The sequence below is a fragment of the Anser brachyrhynchus genome (genome assembly GCF_964034855.1).
Source record: "Anser brachyrhynchus genome assembly, chromosome: 29".
Classification (NCBI taxonomy): Eukaryota; Metazoa; Chordata; class Aves; order Anseriformes; family Anatidae; genus Anser; species Anser brachyrhynchus.
This window is the reverse complement of record NC_137722.1, coordinates 2,595,098-2,606,156: the sequence shown is the minus strand read 5'-3', so window position 1 is coordinate 2,606,156 and position 11,059 is coordinate 2,595,098. Positions and strand designations below refer to the sequence as shown.

At 74.4% G+C, this 11,059-nt stretch overlaps 2 protein-coding genes across 2 annotated transcripts in view; both read left to right on the top strand.

The window, feature by feature from the left end:
- The first annotated feature begins 275 nt into the window (after positions 1 to 275).
- ZC3H10 (zinc finger CCCH-type containing 10) lies at positions 276 to 2,623 on the top strand. Its single transcript, XM_080570943.1, has 2 exons — positions 276 to 395; positions 895 to 2,623. Exon 2 carries the CDS (start codon positions 929 to 931, stop codon positions 2,102 to 2,104), a length of 1,176 nt encoding a protein of 391 aa, XP_080427069.1. The 5' UTR covers positions 276 to 395; positions 895 to 928; the 3' UTR covers positions 2,105 to 2,623.
- A 459-nt stretch (positions 2,624 to 3,082) lies between these two features.
- The window catches only part of ESYT1 (extended synaptotagmin 1), a gene marked incomplete at its 3' end in the record, with an annotated part of 10,079 nt that continues 2,102 nt past the window's right edge, over positions 3,083 to 11,059 (top strand). Inside the window, 31 exon segments of the mRNA XM_080570579.1 lie at positions 3,083 to 3,394; positions 4,129 to 4,170; positions 4,314 to 4,448; positions 4,577 to 4,650; positions 4,756 to 4,828; positions 4,913 to 5,002; positions 5,177 to 5,232; positions 5,326 to 5,449; positions 5,525 to 5,701; positions 5,989 to 6,071; positions 6,187 to 6,235; positions 6,347 to 6,436; positions 6,536 to 6,628; positions 6,712 to 6,783; positions 6,879 to 6,965; positions 7,645 to 7,794; positions 7,869 to 8,012; positions 8,261 to 8,437; positions 8,538 to 8,620; positions 8,709 to 8,757; positions 8,867 to 8,956; positions 9,184 to 9,279; positions 9,402 to 9,473; positions 9,581 to 9,584; positions 9,587 to 9,666; positions 9,788 to 9,934; positions 10,031 to 10,186; positions 10,399 to 10,502; positions 10,601 to 10,732; positions 10,831 to 10,936; positions 11,023 to 11,055. Of these exon segments, the coding sequence (XP_080426705.1) occupies positions 3,098 to 3,394; positions 4,129 to 4,170; positions 4,314 to 4,448; positions 4,577 to 4,650; positions 4,756 to 4,828; positions 4,913 to 5,002; positions 5,177 to 5,232; positions 5,326 to 5,449; positions 5,525 to 5,701; positions 5,989 to 6,071; positions 6,187 to 6,235; positions 6,347 to 6,436; positions 6,536 to 6,628; positions 6,712 to 6,783; positions 6,879 to 6,965; positions 7,645 to 7,794; positions 7,869 to 8,012; positions 8,261 to 8,437; positions 8,538 to 8,620; positions 8,709 to 8,757; positions 8,867 to 8,956; positions 9,184 to 9,279; positions 9,402 to 9,473; positions 9,581 to 9,584; positions 9,587 to 9,666; positions 9,788 to 9,934; positions 10,031 to 10,186; positions 10,399 to 10,502; positions 10,601 to 10,732; positions 10,831 to 10,936; positions 11,023 to 11,055 (3,165 nt within the window). The 5' untranslated portion in view covers positions 3,083 to 3,097.

Here is an 11,059-nt window from a genome sequence, read left to right as displayed (position 1 = left end):
CGGCCGGGGCGGGGGGCGGCAGGGCCGGGACCGTCGGTGGGGGCCGGGGGGGCACCGGACACCGGGTACCGGGCGGCGGGGCCGTGAGGAGGAGCCCGAGGTGGCGGCGGGCGGGGCCGGGAGCGCTCCGTACCGGTACCGGGGGCTGGGGTCGGTACCGGGGGGCAGCGGAGCGGGGCCCTGGGGGGGCCGCGCCGGGCCGGCGGCGCGCGGCTGTGACGTCACGGACCGGGAAGAGGAGCGCGAGCCCCGCGCGGCACGCCGGGAAGGCCCCCGGGGCTTGTTCCGGGTCGCCCCGGAAGCACCATAGAGCACTTCCGGCCCGGCGCAGAGCGGCAGCCGGAAGGGGCCGCTCATTGTTGGCGCTGGAGGACCCGTGAGGAGGCCGCGAGCTGGTGAGTGCCGGGCCGCGCCGGGCCGGGCCGCGCCGGGCGGGGCCGCTCCGCCGCCGGGGGCCGCCCCCACGCCGCCCGCCGGGGCCCCGCGGCGGCCGCGGCCGCCCCGTCCCGGACTGGGCCTCGCCAGGCCCCGCCGCCGGGCCTGCCCCGGGCCTGCGGGAGGTTGCCATGGCGACCCGTGATGGGGCGGAGGAACCGGCCCCCGCCCCCCCGCTCTCCTCCCGGTGCGACCGGGCCCGGTCCCCGCGGGGTGTCACGGGACGGGGCTCCGGCGGCTCCTGGGGTGGGCCCGGGCCGCCCTCGTGAGGGTACCGGGACCGGCACCGGGCGGCGGCCGCGCGGGGCTGCCCAGGCACTACCGGCGGCGCCTGGAGGCTCCTGGGGCCGCGCCGGGCCGGGCCGCGCTGTCCCCTGCCTGGGGGCGGGGGCTACCCGGTGCCCCCCGGTACCGGTGCCCTGCCCTCACCCTGCCCGCCCCCCTCCCTCCCTCCCGCAGTGCCCCGAGGCCGGCGGCCCCCGCGGCGGCGAAGATGCCCGACCGCGACGGCTACAACAACGGCGGCGGCGGCGACGAGGTGGGCACCAACGCGGACGACATCTGCCGCGACTTTCTGCGCAACGTCTGCAAGCGGGGCAAGCGCTGCCGCTTCCGGCACCCCGACATCAGCGAGGTGACCAACCTGGGCGTGCGCAAGAACGAGTTCATCTTCTGCCACGACTTCCAGAACAAGGAGTGCGTGCGCCTCAACTGCCGCTTCATCCACGGCACCAAGGAGGACGAGGACTGCTACAAGAAGACGGGGGAGCTGCCCCCGCGCCTGCGGCAGAAGGTGGCCGCCGGGCTCGGCCTCTCCCCCGCCGACCTGCCCAACAGCAAGGAGGAGGTGCCCATCTGCAGGGACTTCTTGAAGGGCGACTGCCAGCGGGGCGCCAAGTGCAAGTTCCAGCACCTGCAGCGGGACTACGAGTACGAGTCGCGGGGGATGGCCGCCCGCGAGCAGGGCATCGGCACCGCCGTGCGCCGCTACGACGCCATGTACGACTCGGACCGCTACGACGACCACGAGCCCGTGCTGAAGCGGCGGCGGGTGGACGGGCTGCACTTCGACACCTACGAGTACAGCTTCACCAGCCCGCGGACGGTGGAGTACCGGCTGCTGGAGGAGGAGAACATCATGCTGCGCAAGCGCGTGGAGGACCTCAAGAAGCAGGTGAACAACCTGATGGCGACCAACGAGGTGCTGCTGGAGCAGAACGCCCAGTTCCGCAACCAGGCCAAGGTGATGACTCTGAGCTCCACCGCCACGGCCACCGAGCAGACTCTGGCGCCCACCGTGGGCACCGTCACCAACTACAACCACAGCATCGCGCAGACCCACACCACGCTCAGCAGCCAGGCTCTGCAGCCCCGGCCCGTTTCCCAACAGGATTTGGTAGCGCCCGCCGGCGCCCAGGCAGCGCCCCCGGCCAACGCCGCTCCCCCCATGAACCCCGAAATCACCCCGCTCTCGGCCGCCCTGGCGCAGACCATTGCCCAGGGCATGGCCCCCCCGGTCTCCATGGCCCCGGTGGCCGTCTCGGTGGCTCCGGTGGCCGTGTCGATGGCGCAGCCGCTGGGGGGCATCACCATGAGCCACGCCACCACCCCCATGGTGACGTACCCCATCGCCTCGCAGAGCATGCGGATAACGGCCATGCCGCACTGACCTCCCGGCCGCGCCGCGCCGCCCGCCCGCCTCGGGAGCGCGAGGGCAGGAGGCGAGCGGGAGCCGAGCCCCGGTGTGGAACGGAGAAACTGGGGGGACCCCCGCCTCCGGGCTCGGGGGGGCCGCAGGAAGGGGGGCGGCCCCCCGGCCCACCGGCAGGTGGCCGCGGCCACCGTTAACCCCGAGCAGCCGCATGCGGGCTTCGGCGTGGCGGCGAATTCAGGGAAGTGGGGGTTAATGGGGGGGGGGGCAAGGGGCGTGGGGGCCTCCTGGTGACCTCAGCCCCTCCGCCGGCCCCCCCCCAGGACAGCAGGACGATGGGGCAGCAGGACAGAGGGACAGCCGCGATGGGGGAACCTTGCTCTGGACTCATCCCCCAGCACTGGGGGCCACAAGCCCCAGCACCGGGGCTCGTGGGGGGGGCTGGGGGGGGCAGCACCGGCCGCTCCCTGTCCCGGCGGCGTGGCACCCCCCCCGGGCCCGTGTAACGTTTTCGGCTATTAAAGGACGCGACCCGTGTGGGCTCTGCCGCCACGCGCCCGTGCCCGCGGAGTCCGTGGGGGGAGCGGGGCTGGGGGGGGGGGGCAGAGAACCGGGGGGGTTCGGGACCCGGGGGGGGGTCAGGACCCGGGGGGGGGTTCAGGACCCGGGGGGGGGTTCAGGACACGAGGGCTGCCTGCTCCCTGCGGGCCCTGAAGCCGTCACCCCGCGGGCAGAGCAGCGGCCGCTCCAAAAAAGGGCAAATGGTTTTACCGCGAATAATTTAATAATTATTCCCCGGGGGGGGGGGGGGCAGGGGCGCGGGCGGGGCCCCCGGGAGGGGAGGGGGGGAGCAGCGGGCCCCGAGAGCCCCGCCCCTTCCCCGCGCCGCCAATCAGCGCGCGCCGCCCGGGTCCTGGGCGCCAATAGGGGGCGAGGGGGCGTGGCCGGGAGAAGAGGGCGGGGCCTGCGGGAGGGCGCGGTCGGCGGAGGGGCGTGGCCAGCGGCGGCGCGATGGAGCGGCGGGGCGCGGGTTCGGGTCCCGGCCCCGGCCCCGGTTCGGGCGCGGCGGCGCTGGCGGCGCTGGGCCGGCGGCTGCTGTGGGCGCTGCCCGCCTACGCCGCGGGGCTGCTGGGGCTGGGCGCGGGCGCGGTGCTGCTGGCGCTGGCGCTCTACGCCGGCTGGAGGCGGCGGCGGCGCGCCCGGCAGCGCGGGCTGAGCCTGGCCGCCCGGCTGCAGAGCGACGAGGAAGCGGCCGTGCGCGCCGCCGCCGCCGGGCTGGGAGCGGCCCGCGGGGAGCTGCCGGCCTGGGTAAGCGGGGCCCGCCCGCCGCTACCTCCCGGAGGCGCTTCCTGAACGGGGAGGGGCGGCGGCTGCGTCCCGGGGCGGGGGTCTCGGTCCCGCCCTGGTCCCGGTCCCGGTCCTCATCCCATCCCCGTCCCTATCCCGTTCCCGTCCCGGTCCCCATCCCTGTCCCCGTCCCGTCCCCGTCCCGGTGCCGTCCCCGCTCCCCATCACCTTCCCGTCCCGTTTCCCCGCCCAGCCGCTGCTGCGCGGCGCCCCCCCCCCCGCCACCCGGAGCCCCCCCGCCGCATTGCACCACCCCTGCTCCGGCCCCGAGGTCCCCCCGGTTCCGTTCCCCCCCCACGGGACCCCGCTGTCCCGTCCCCCCCCGGGGCGCCCCTGCCCGCAATCCGTTATCTCCCGCGGCTTCCGCCCGGGCCGTGACTCACGGGCCCCGGGGGGGGGCCGCTTCCTGCCTGCCTGCAGCCTGGGGCGGCCGCAGAGACCGCATCCCCCCCCCCCGGGGCTTTGGGGGGGGGGCCGGGCCCCCACCCCGTGGCACCGAACCCGGTGCCCCCCCCCCCCACCCCACCCCAGGACCCCCTGAAGGAGCCGGGCGTGGGGGTCGCGGCCAGGCGTTGGTCACGGCACCGGGGGGGGGGGGGGGAAACTGAGGCACGGGGCTGGCGGTTACCGACCGCTGCGGCCCCCAGGGCCTTGTAACGTGCCCCCCCCCCCCCCCTCCCCTTGTCCCCCCCCAGGTGAGCTTCCCGGACGTGGAGAGGGCAGAATGGCTGAACAAGGTGAGGAGCCCGGCCCTGCATTGCCCTGCCCGTCAGCGTCCGGCTGGTCGCTCATCCCCTCCCTCCGTCCGTCTGTCCGTCCGTCCCTCCGTCCGTCTGTCTGTCCGTCCATCCCTCCGTCCATCCCTCCGTTCCCCCGGCAGGTCCTGGCCCAGGCCTGGCCCTTTTTCGGGCAGTACATGGAGAAGCTGCTGGCGGAGAACATCGCCCCGGCCATCCGCGCCTCCAACACCCACCTGCAGACCTTCACCTTCACCAAGGTGGACATGGGCGAGAAGGTAGGAGGGGGCTTCCTGTGGAGCTGGCGCCCGCCCCCGCCACCTCCCCTCCCCCAAATTAAGCCCCCCCCCCACCCCCTACCCCTACCCCCCCCCACGGTCCCCGTCCCTCACCGCTGTCTCCGCAGCCCCTCCGGGTGCTGGGGGTCCGGGCGCACCCTGGCACCCACAAGAGGCAGATCCTGCTGGACCTCAACATCAGGTGAGCGGGCGGAGACCCCCCCCCCTTGTGTAGCTGCTGGAGGGGCAGCGGGACTGGGGGGGGGTCCTGCTACGGCCCCCCCTCGCCACGTCCCCCTCTCCCCAGCTACGTCGGTGACGTCCAGATCGACGTGGAGGTGAAGAAGTTCTTCTGCAAGGCGGGGGTGAAGGGCATGCAGGTGAGGGGGGCGGAGGGGGGAGCTGTGTGGTAGGAAGTGGGGGGGGGGGGGGCACATCTCAGCGCTGCTCCCCCCCCCCCCCAGCTCCACGGGACGCTGCGGATCATCCTGGAGCCCCTCCTGGGGGACGTGCCCATCGTGGGGGCGCTCACCATGTTCTTCATCCGGCGCCCGGTGAGTGTCCCCCCCCGCAGGACCGGCAGCCCCCAGCCCTCCAGGCAGGATGGGGCTGGGGTCCCCCAACCCCTCTGACCCCCCCCCAACCCCTCTGACCCCCCCCAACCCCTCTGACCCCCCCCAACCCCTCTGACCCCCCCCAACCCCTCTGATCCCCCCCCCAACCCCCAGACTTTGGACATCAACTGGACGGGGATGACCAACCTGCTGGACATCCCAGGGCTCAGGTGAGCCCCAGCATTACCGGGGGAGGGTTCCCAGCCCCCCAGGGCTATGGGGAATCATGGCCCCCCCCCTCCACCACCTCACCCCCCCCCCAGCTCTGTCTCAGACACGATGATCATGGACACCATCGCCTCGTACCTCGTCCTGCCCAACCGCCTCCTGGTGCCGCTGGTGCCCGACCTGCACGAGGCCGCGCAGCTCCGCTGCCCCCTGCCCCGGGTAAGGGCTGGGGAGGGGTTTTTTTTTTTTGGGGGGGGGGTGTCCCGGTCCCCTTCTCACCCCCTCCCCGTGCAGGGCGTGGTGCGTGTGCACCTCCGGGGCGCCCGGGACCTGCGGAGCAAGGACCGCTTCATGGGGGGGCTGGTGGAGGGCAAGTCGGACCCCTACGCCGTGCTGCGCGTGGGCACCCAGCTCGTCACCAGCCGCGTCGTCCCCAACAACCTCAACCCCACCTGGGACGAGGTCTACGAGGTGAGGACCCCCCCCCCAGCCCCCCCAGTGCCGGCACAGGCCCTCCCCCTGCGTTGTCATGTCCCGTTTTGTGCCCCCCCCCCCCGGGTGGTGGGGGGCTGCGGGGACCCCTCTGTCCCCACCCGACGTGGCTGCGGTGTTGGGGGGCGGTTCTTGGGGTGTCCCCTGTTGGGTTTGGGGATTGGGAACACCCTGAGGGGACCCCCCCCACCGTGCCCGTGGCAGTGCAGGGCCCAGGGACCCCCCCCTGCCCCCCCCCCCCCCCTCCAACTCACGCTGTCCCCCAGTTCATCGTGCACGAGGTGCCGGGGCAGGAGATCGAGGTGGAGCTGTTCGACAAGGACCCCGACCAGGACGACCTCCTGGGCCGGTGAGGGGCCGGGACCCCCCGGGCTGGCGGCGGCGGGGGCTGCGGCCTCCCCCAAACCCCACCCCCCCCCCCAAAAAAACCCCCCCGGAGCTCACGGCCGCTCCCCTTCCCCCAGGATGAAGCTGGATTTCGGGGAGGTGCTGAAGGCGCGGGTGCTGGAGGAGGTGAGGAGGAGGCTGCGGGCAGCGGTGGGAGGAGGGGAGGGGGCTGCGGGTTTTGGGGGGGGTGGGGGGGGGCACGGGGGGGGCCGTGTTGACCCCGCTGTGTCCCCCCAGTGGTTCCCGCTGCAGGACGGGGGCCGGGGGCGCCTCCACCTGCGCCTGGAGTGGCTGACGCTGCTGTCCGACGCCTCCAAGCTGGAGGAGGTGAGGGGCTCGGGGTGGGGGGGGCTGGGGGGGGGGGGGCTCTGCCCTGCTTAATGCCCCCCCCCCCACTTCTCCCTGCCGTCCCCCCCGTTCCCCCAGGTTTTGCAGAGGAACCGGCTGATCGTCTCCAAGCCCGACCCGCCGTCAGCCGCCATCCTGGTTGTGTACCTGGACCGGGCGCAGGAGCTGCCCGTGAGTGGGGGCCGGGGGTCCTGGGGGGGCTGGGGGGGGGGCTATGAGGTGCCCCCTGACGCCCCCCCCCAATTTCTGTGCAGATGAAGAAGCCGGGCAAGGAGCCCAACCCCATGGTGCAGGTGTCGGTGCAGGACGTGACACGGGAGAGCAAGGTGGGGGGGGCAGGGGGGGGGCACGGCCACGATGCGGCCCCCGGGGAGGGGAGGGGTGGCAGGGGGAGGTCTCTCACGCCGCCCCCCCCCCCCAGGTGGTGTACAACACGTGCTCCCCGGTCTGGGAAGATGCCTTCCGCTTCTTCCTGCACGACCCCGCCAACCAGGACGTGGACATCCAGGTGGGTCCCAGCACCGCTCCCCCCCAAAAATCTGCCTCCGTTCCCCCCACGCTCCCCCCAGAATCCTGCCCCCATTCCCCCTGTGCTCCCCCCAGATCCTCCCCTGTTCCCCCCCCAGAATCCTGCCCCCATCCCCCCCGTGCTCCCCCCAAAATCCTTCCCCCCAAATCCTGCCCCCATTCCTCCCGTGCTCCCCCCCAGAATTCTGCCCTCATTCCCCGGGCTCCCCCCCCAAAATCCTTCCCCCCCAAATCCTGCCCGCATTCCCCCTGTGTCGTGTCCCCCCCGAGACTCCTGCCCCCATCCCCCCCTGTGCTCCCCCAGAACCCTTCCCCCCAGATCCTGCCCCATCCCCCCTGTGCCCCCCCCAGAATCCCCATTCCCCCCCCGTGCCCCCCCCAGAACCCTTCCCCCCAAATCCTGCCCCATTACCCCTGTGCCCCCCCCCAGAATCCCCATTCCCCCCCTGTGCCCCCCCCAGAATCCCCATCCCCCCCCCGTGCTCCCCCCAAACCCTTCCCCTATCCCCCCCTCTGCGCACCCCACCCCCAAAACCCCTGCTCCCGCTCCCCGCAGATCCTGCCCCCTTTCCCCGCGCGCTCCCCCGGCCCTTGCCCTCATTCCCCCGTTTTCTCCCCGTGCTGCGCCCCCCCCCCGGCCCCGTGCCCCCCCCCCCCAGGTGAAGGACGACACCCGCCAGAGCAGCCTGGGCTCGCTCTCGGTGCACCTCTCGCGCCTGCTGGAGGCCCCGGAGCTGACGCTGGCGCAGCCCTTCCCGCTGGAGCACGCGGGGCCCGCCAGCCGCCTCTACATGAAGCTGGTCCTCAGGGTGAGGGGCTGGGGGCTTTTTGGGGGGGGGGTCCCGCCTCCCTCCCCGCGCTGACCCCCCCCACACCCCCGCAGGTTCTTTTCCTGGACGCCCCCGAATCCGCCGCCCCCCAGCCCGCCCCACCGGGGACGCTGGAGGTGCCGGTGGGTGCCGGTGGCGGTAGCGGAGGCGCCCGCCGGCCCAGTAAGGCCAGTCCGGACCCCCAGTTTGGCACCGAGGTGGGGAGAGGGGATGGGAAAGGGGGGGGGCGGGATGGAGCTCAGGGGCTGGGGGGTCCTTGGGGGTGGGAAGGGGGGGGGGGAGTAGGGTTTGGGGATCGGGGCAGGGTGCGCGGGGCAGGATCCCCCCGTGCTGTCCCGCTCCGCCACGACACCGCGGCCATGCGTCGCCCTCCCCTCTGTCTGCGTCCCCCTGCTGTGTCCGTGTCCCCCCCCCAATATCTGTGTCCCCCCCCCCCCAAAAAAAGGCTGTGCTGCGGATCCACCTCCTGGAAGCCGAGAACCTGGTGGCCAAGGACAACTTCTTCAGGGGGATGGTGCGGGGCCGCTCCGACCCCTACGCCAAGGTGCGCGTGGCCGGGAAGGCGTTCCGCAGCCGCGTGGTGAAGGAGGAGCTGAGCCCCCGCTGGAACGAGATCTACGAGGTGTGTGGGGGGGGGACAGGGGGGGGTGACCCCCCCCAGAGCGTGGCTGTGCTGCGGGGGGGCCCCTCGGTGACACCCCCTCCCCACACCCCCTCCCCAGGTGGTGGTGGACAACGTCCCGGGGCAGGACGTGGAGTTCGACCTCTTCGACAAGGACATCGACAAGGACGATTTCCTGGGCCGGTGGGTGCTGGGGGGGCCGGGGGGGGGGGGCGTCAGCGGTGAGACCCCCCCCACACGCCCCCAATTCCTCCCCCCCCGCCCTCCCCAGGTGCAAGGTGCCGCTGCGACGGGTGCTGAGCAGCCACTTCGTGGATGAGGTAGGAGAGGGGCTGGGGGGGGGGGGGGGCACACAGGGGAGGTGGGGGGGGGCACACGGGGGGGGGGGCACACGGGGGGGGGTCTCACCCGGCCTCCCCCTCCCGCCAGTGGCTGCCCCTGGAGGAGGTGAAGTCCGGGCGCCTGCACGTGCGGCTGGAGCGGCTGGAGCCGAGCCCCAGCGCCGCCCTCCTCGAGCAGGTACGGGGCGGGGGGGGGCACCGGGGGGGGGCCCTGACCCCCTCCTCATCCTCACGTGTCCCCATCCCCATCGCCCCCGTCGTTCCCGTCCCCCTTCCCATGCACCCCCACGTGTCCCCGTCATCATCCTCGCTGTCACCCCCCTCCTTCAACACCGTCCCCCTCTTCCCCCCCCCCACGTGCCCCCCCCCGCTGCCCGGACCCCCCCCCCCCCCGCTGCCCCCCAGGTGCTGCACGCCAACAGCCTCCTGCAGCCCTCGCGGGGCGAAGAGCTCTCGGCCGCGCTCCTCTCCGTCTTCCTCGACCGCGCCGCCGACCTCCCGGTGAGTCCTGCTGGGGGCCTGGGACCCCCCCCCCTCGCCCCCCGGCCCTGCCCGGGGACCCCCTCCCGTGCCCCCCCCCCGGCCCCCTTGGTGCCCCCCCCTCCCAAATGCTGTCTCCCCAGCTCCGCAAGGGCTCCAAGCCGCCCGCCGCCTTCGCCAGCCTGGCCGTGCGCGACGTCTCCGTCAAGACCAAGGTGGGACGAGGGGTCTGGGGCGGGGGGGGTGGTCCAGAGGAGTCGGGGGGGGGTCGCTGACCACTCCTGCCCCCCCCTTATCCCCCCCCCCCTTATCCCCCCCCCAGACCTGCGCCCGAGTGCCGAGCCGGTGTGGGATGAAGGCTTCTCCTTCCTCATCAAGCGGCCCCACGTGGAGGCGCTGGAGCTGCAGGTCTGTGCCCCCCCTCCGCGTCTGGGGGTCCCCCGCGTTTGGGGGCCCCCCCCCCCCCACGGTTCGGGGGTCCGGTGTGTGTGTGGGGGGGGGGACGCGTCTGAGCCGCTGTCGCCCACAGGTGAAGGACGAGGGGGGGCAGCCCCTGGGCTCGCTCAGCCTCCCCCTGCCCCAGCTGCTGGCGGCCGAGGGGCTGGCGCTGGACGGGTGGTTCCCGCTGGCCGGGGGGGGCCCCGGCAGCCAGGTCCTGCTGCGGGCGCAGCTCGGGGTGAGTGCGGGCACCGGGGGGTGGGGGGGGGGGGCACACAGACAGCACCTTCCTCACCCCCCCCCCCCTCCCCTCCTTGCTCACCCCCCCCCCCAGGTCCTGGTGTTGCAGCACTCGGGGGTGGGGGCTGGAGGCGCCCCCCCCGCCCGAGGGGACCCCCGAGCCCCTGGAGGCGGCGGCGGCGGGGCAGGAGGAGGAGAGCGGGGCCGGGGGGGGGCTGCTGCGGCAGCGCCTGCCCCCCCCGACCGAGAGGTAGGGCTGGGGGGGTGGGGGGGGGGCAGTGGCACCCCTGGGACCGGGGCCGCTGTGAGCCTCAGCTGCTTTCTCCCCCCCCTCCACCCCCTTGTCCCTCCCCTCCACCCCTTGTGCCCCCCCACACACCCCTTGTGCCCCCCCCTCCACTCCTTCTGCCCCCCCTCCACCCCTTGTGCCCCCCCCTCCACTCCTCGTGCCCCCCCCCCCAGCCGCCCGGAGCAGGAGCCGGGGGGGCCCCCCTGGGCCGCCTGCAGCTCACGGTCTGGTACCACGCTGACGAGCGCAAGCTGGTGGCCATCGTGCACGGCTGCAGGTAAGCGGCGAGGCGGGGGGGCTCAGGGGGCAGGGACCCCCCCCCCTTCCACCCCCAGCACCATCATCCCCCCCCCCCCCCCAAACCTGCCCCCCCAGGAAGCTGAAGCCGCTCTCCAAGGAGCTGCCCGACCCCTACGTGTCCCTGGTGCTGCTGCCCGACCGCAGCCGCGGCACCAAGAGGAAGACGGGCGTGCAGAGGAAGACCCTGAACCCCGACTTCAACGAGAGGTGAGGGGGCGGGGGGGGGGCCCTCTGGGCTGGGGGGGGGGCCGCCCAGCTCCTCCCGGTGCTTCCCCCCCCCCCATCCATGGCCGTGTGCCCCCCAGGTTCGAGTGGGACGTGCCGCCCGAGGAGGCAGCGCGGCGCAAGCTGGAGGCGCACGTCAAAGCCGCCGCGTCCTTCATGTCCCGGGAGAAGGAGGTGCTGGGGAAGGTAGGGGGGGGGCCTGCGGGGTCGGGGGGGGGCGGTGGGGGGGGGTGGGGATAGAGCCCCCCCCCTCAGCCCCTGCTCCCCCCCAGCTCCATCTGGACCTGGCGCAGGTGGATTTGTCCGAGG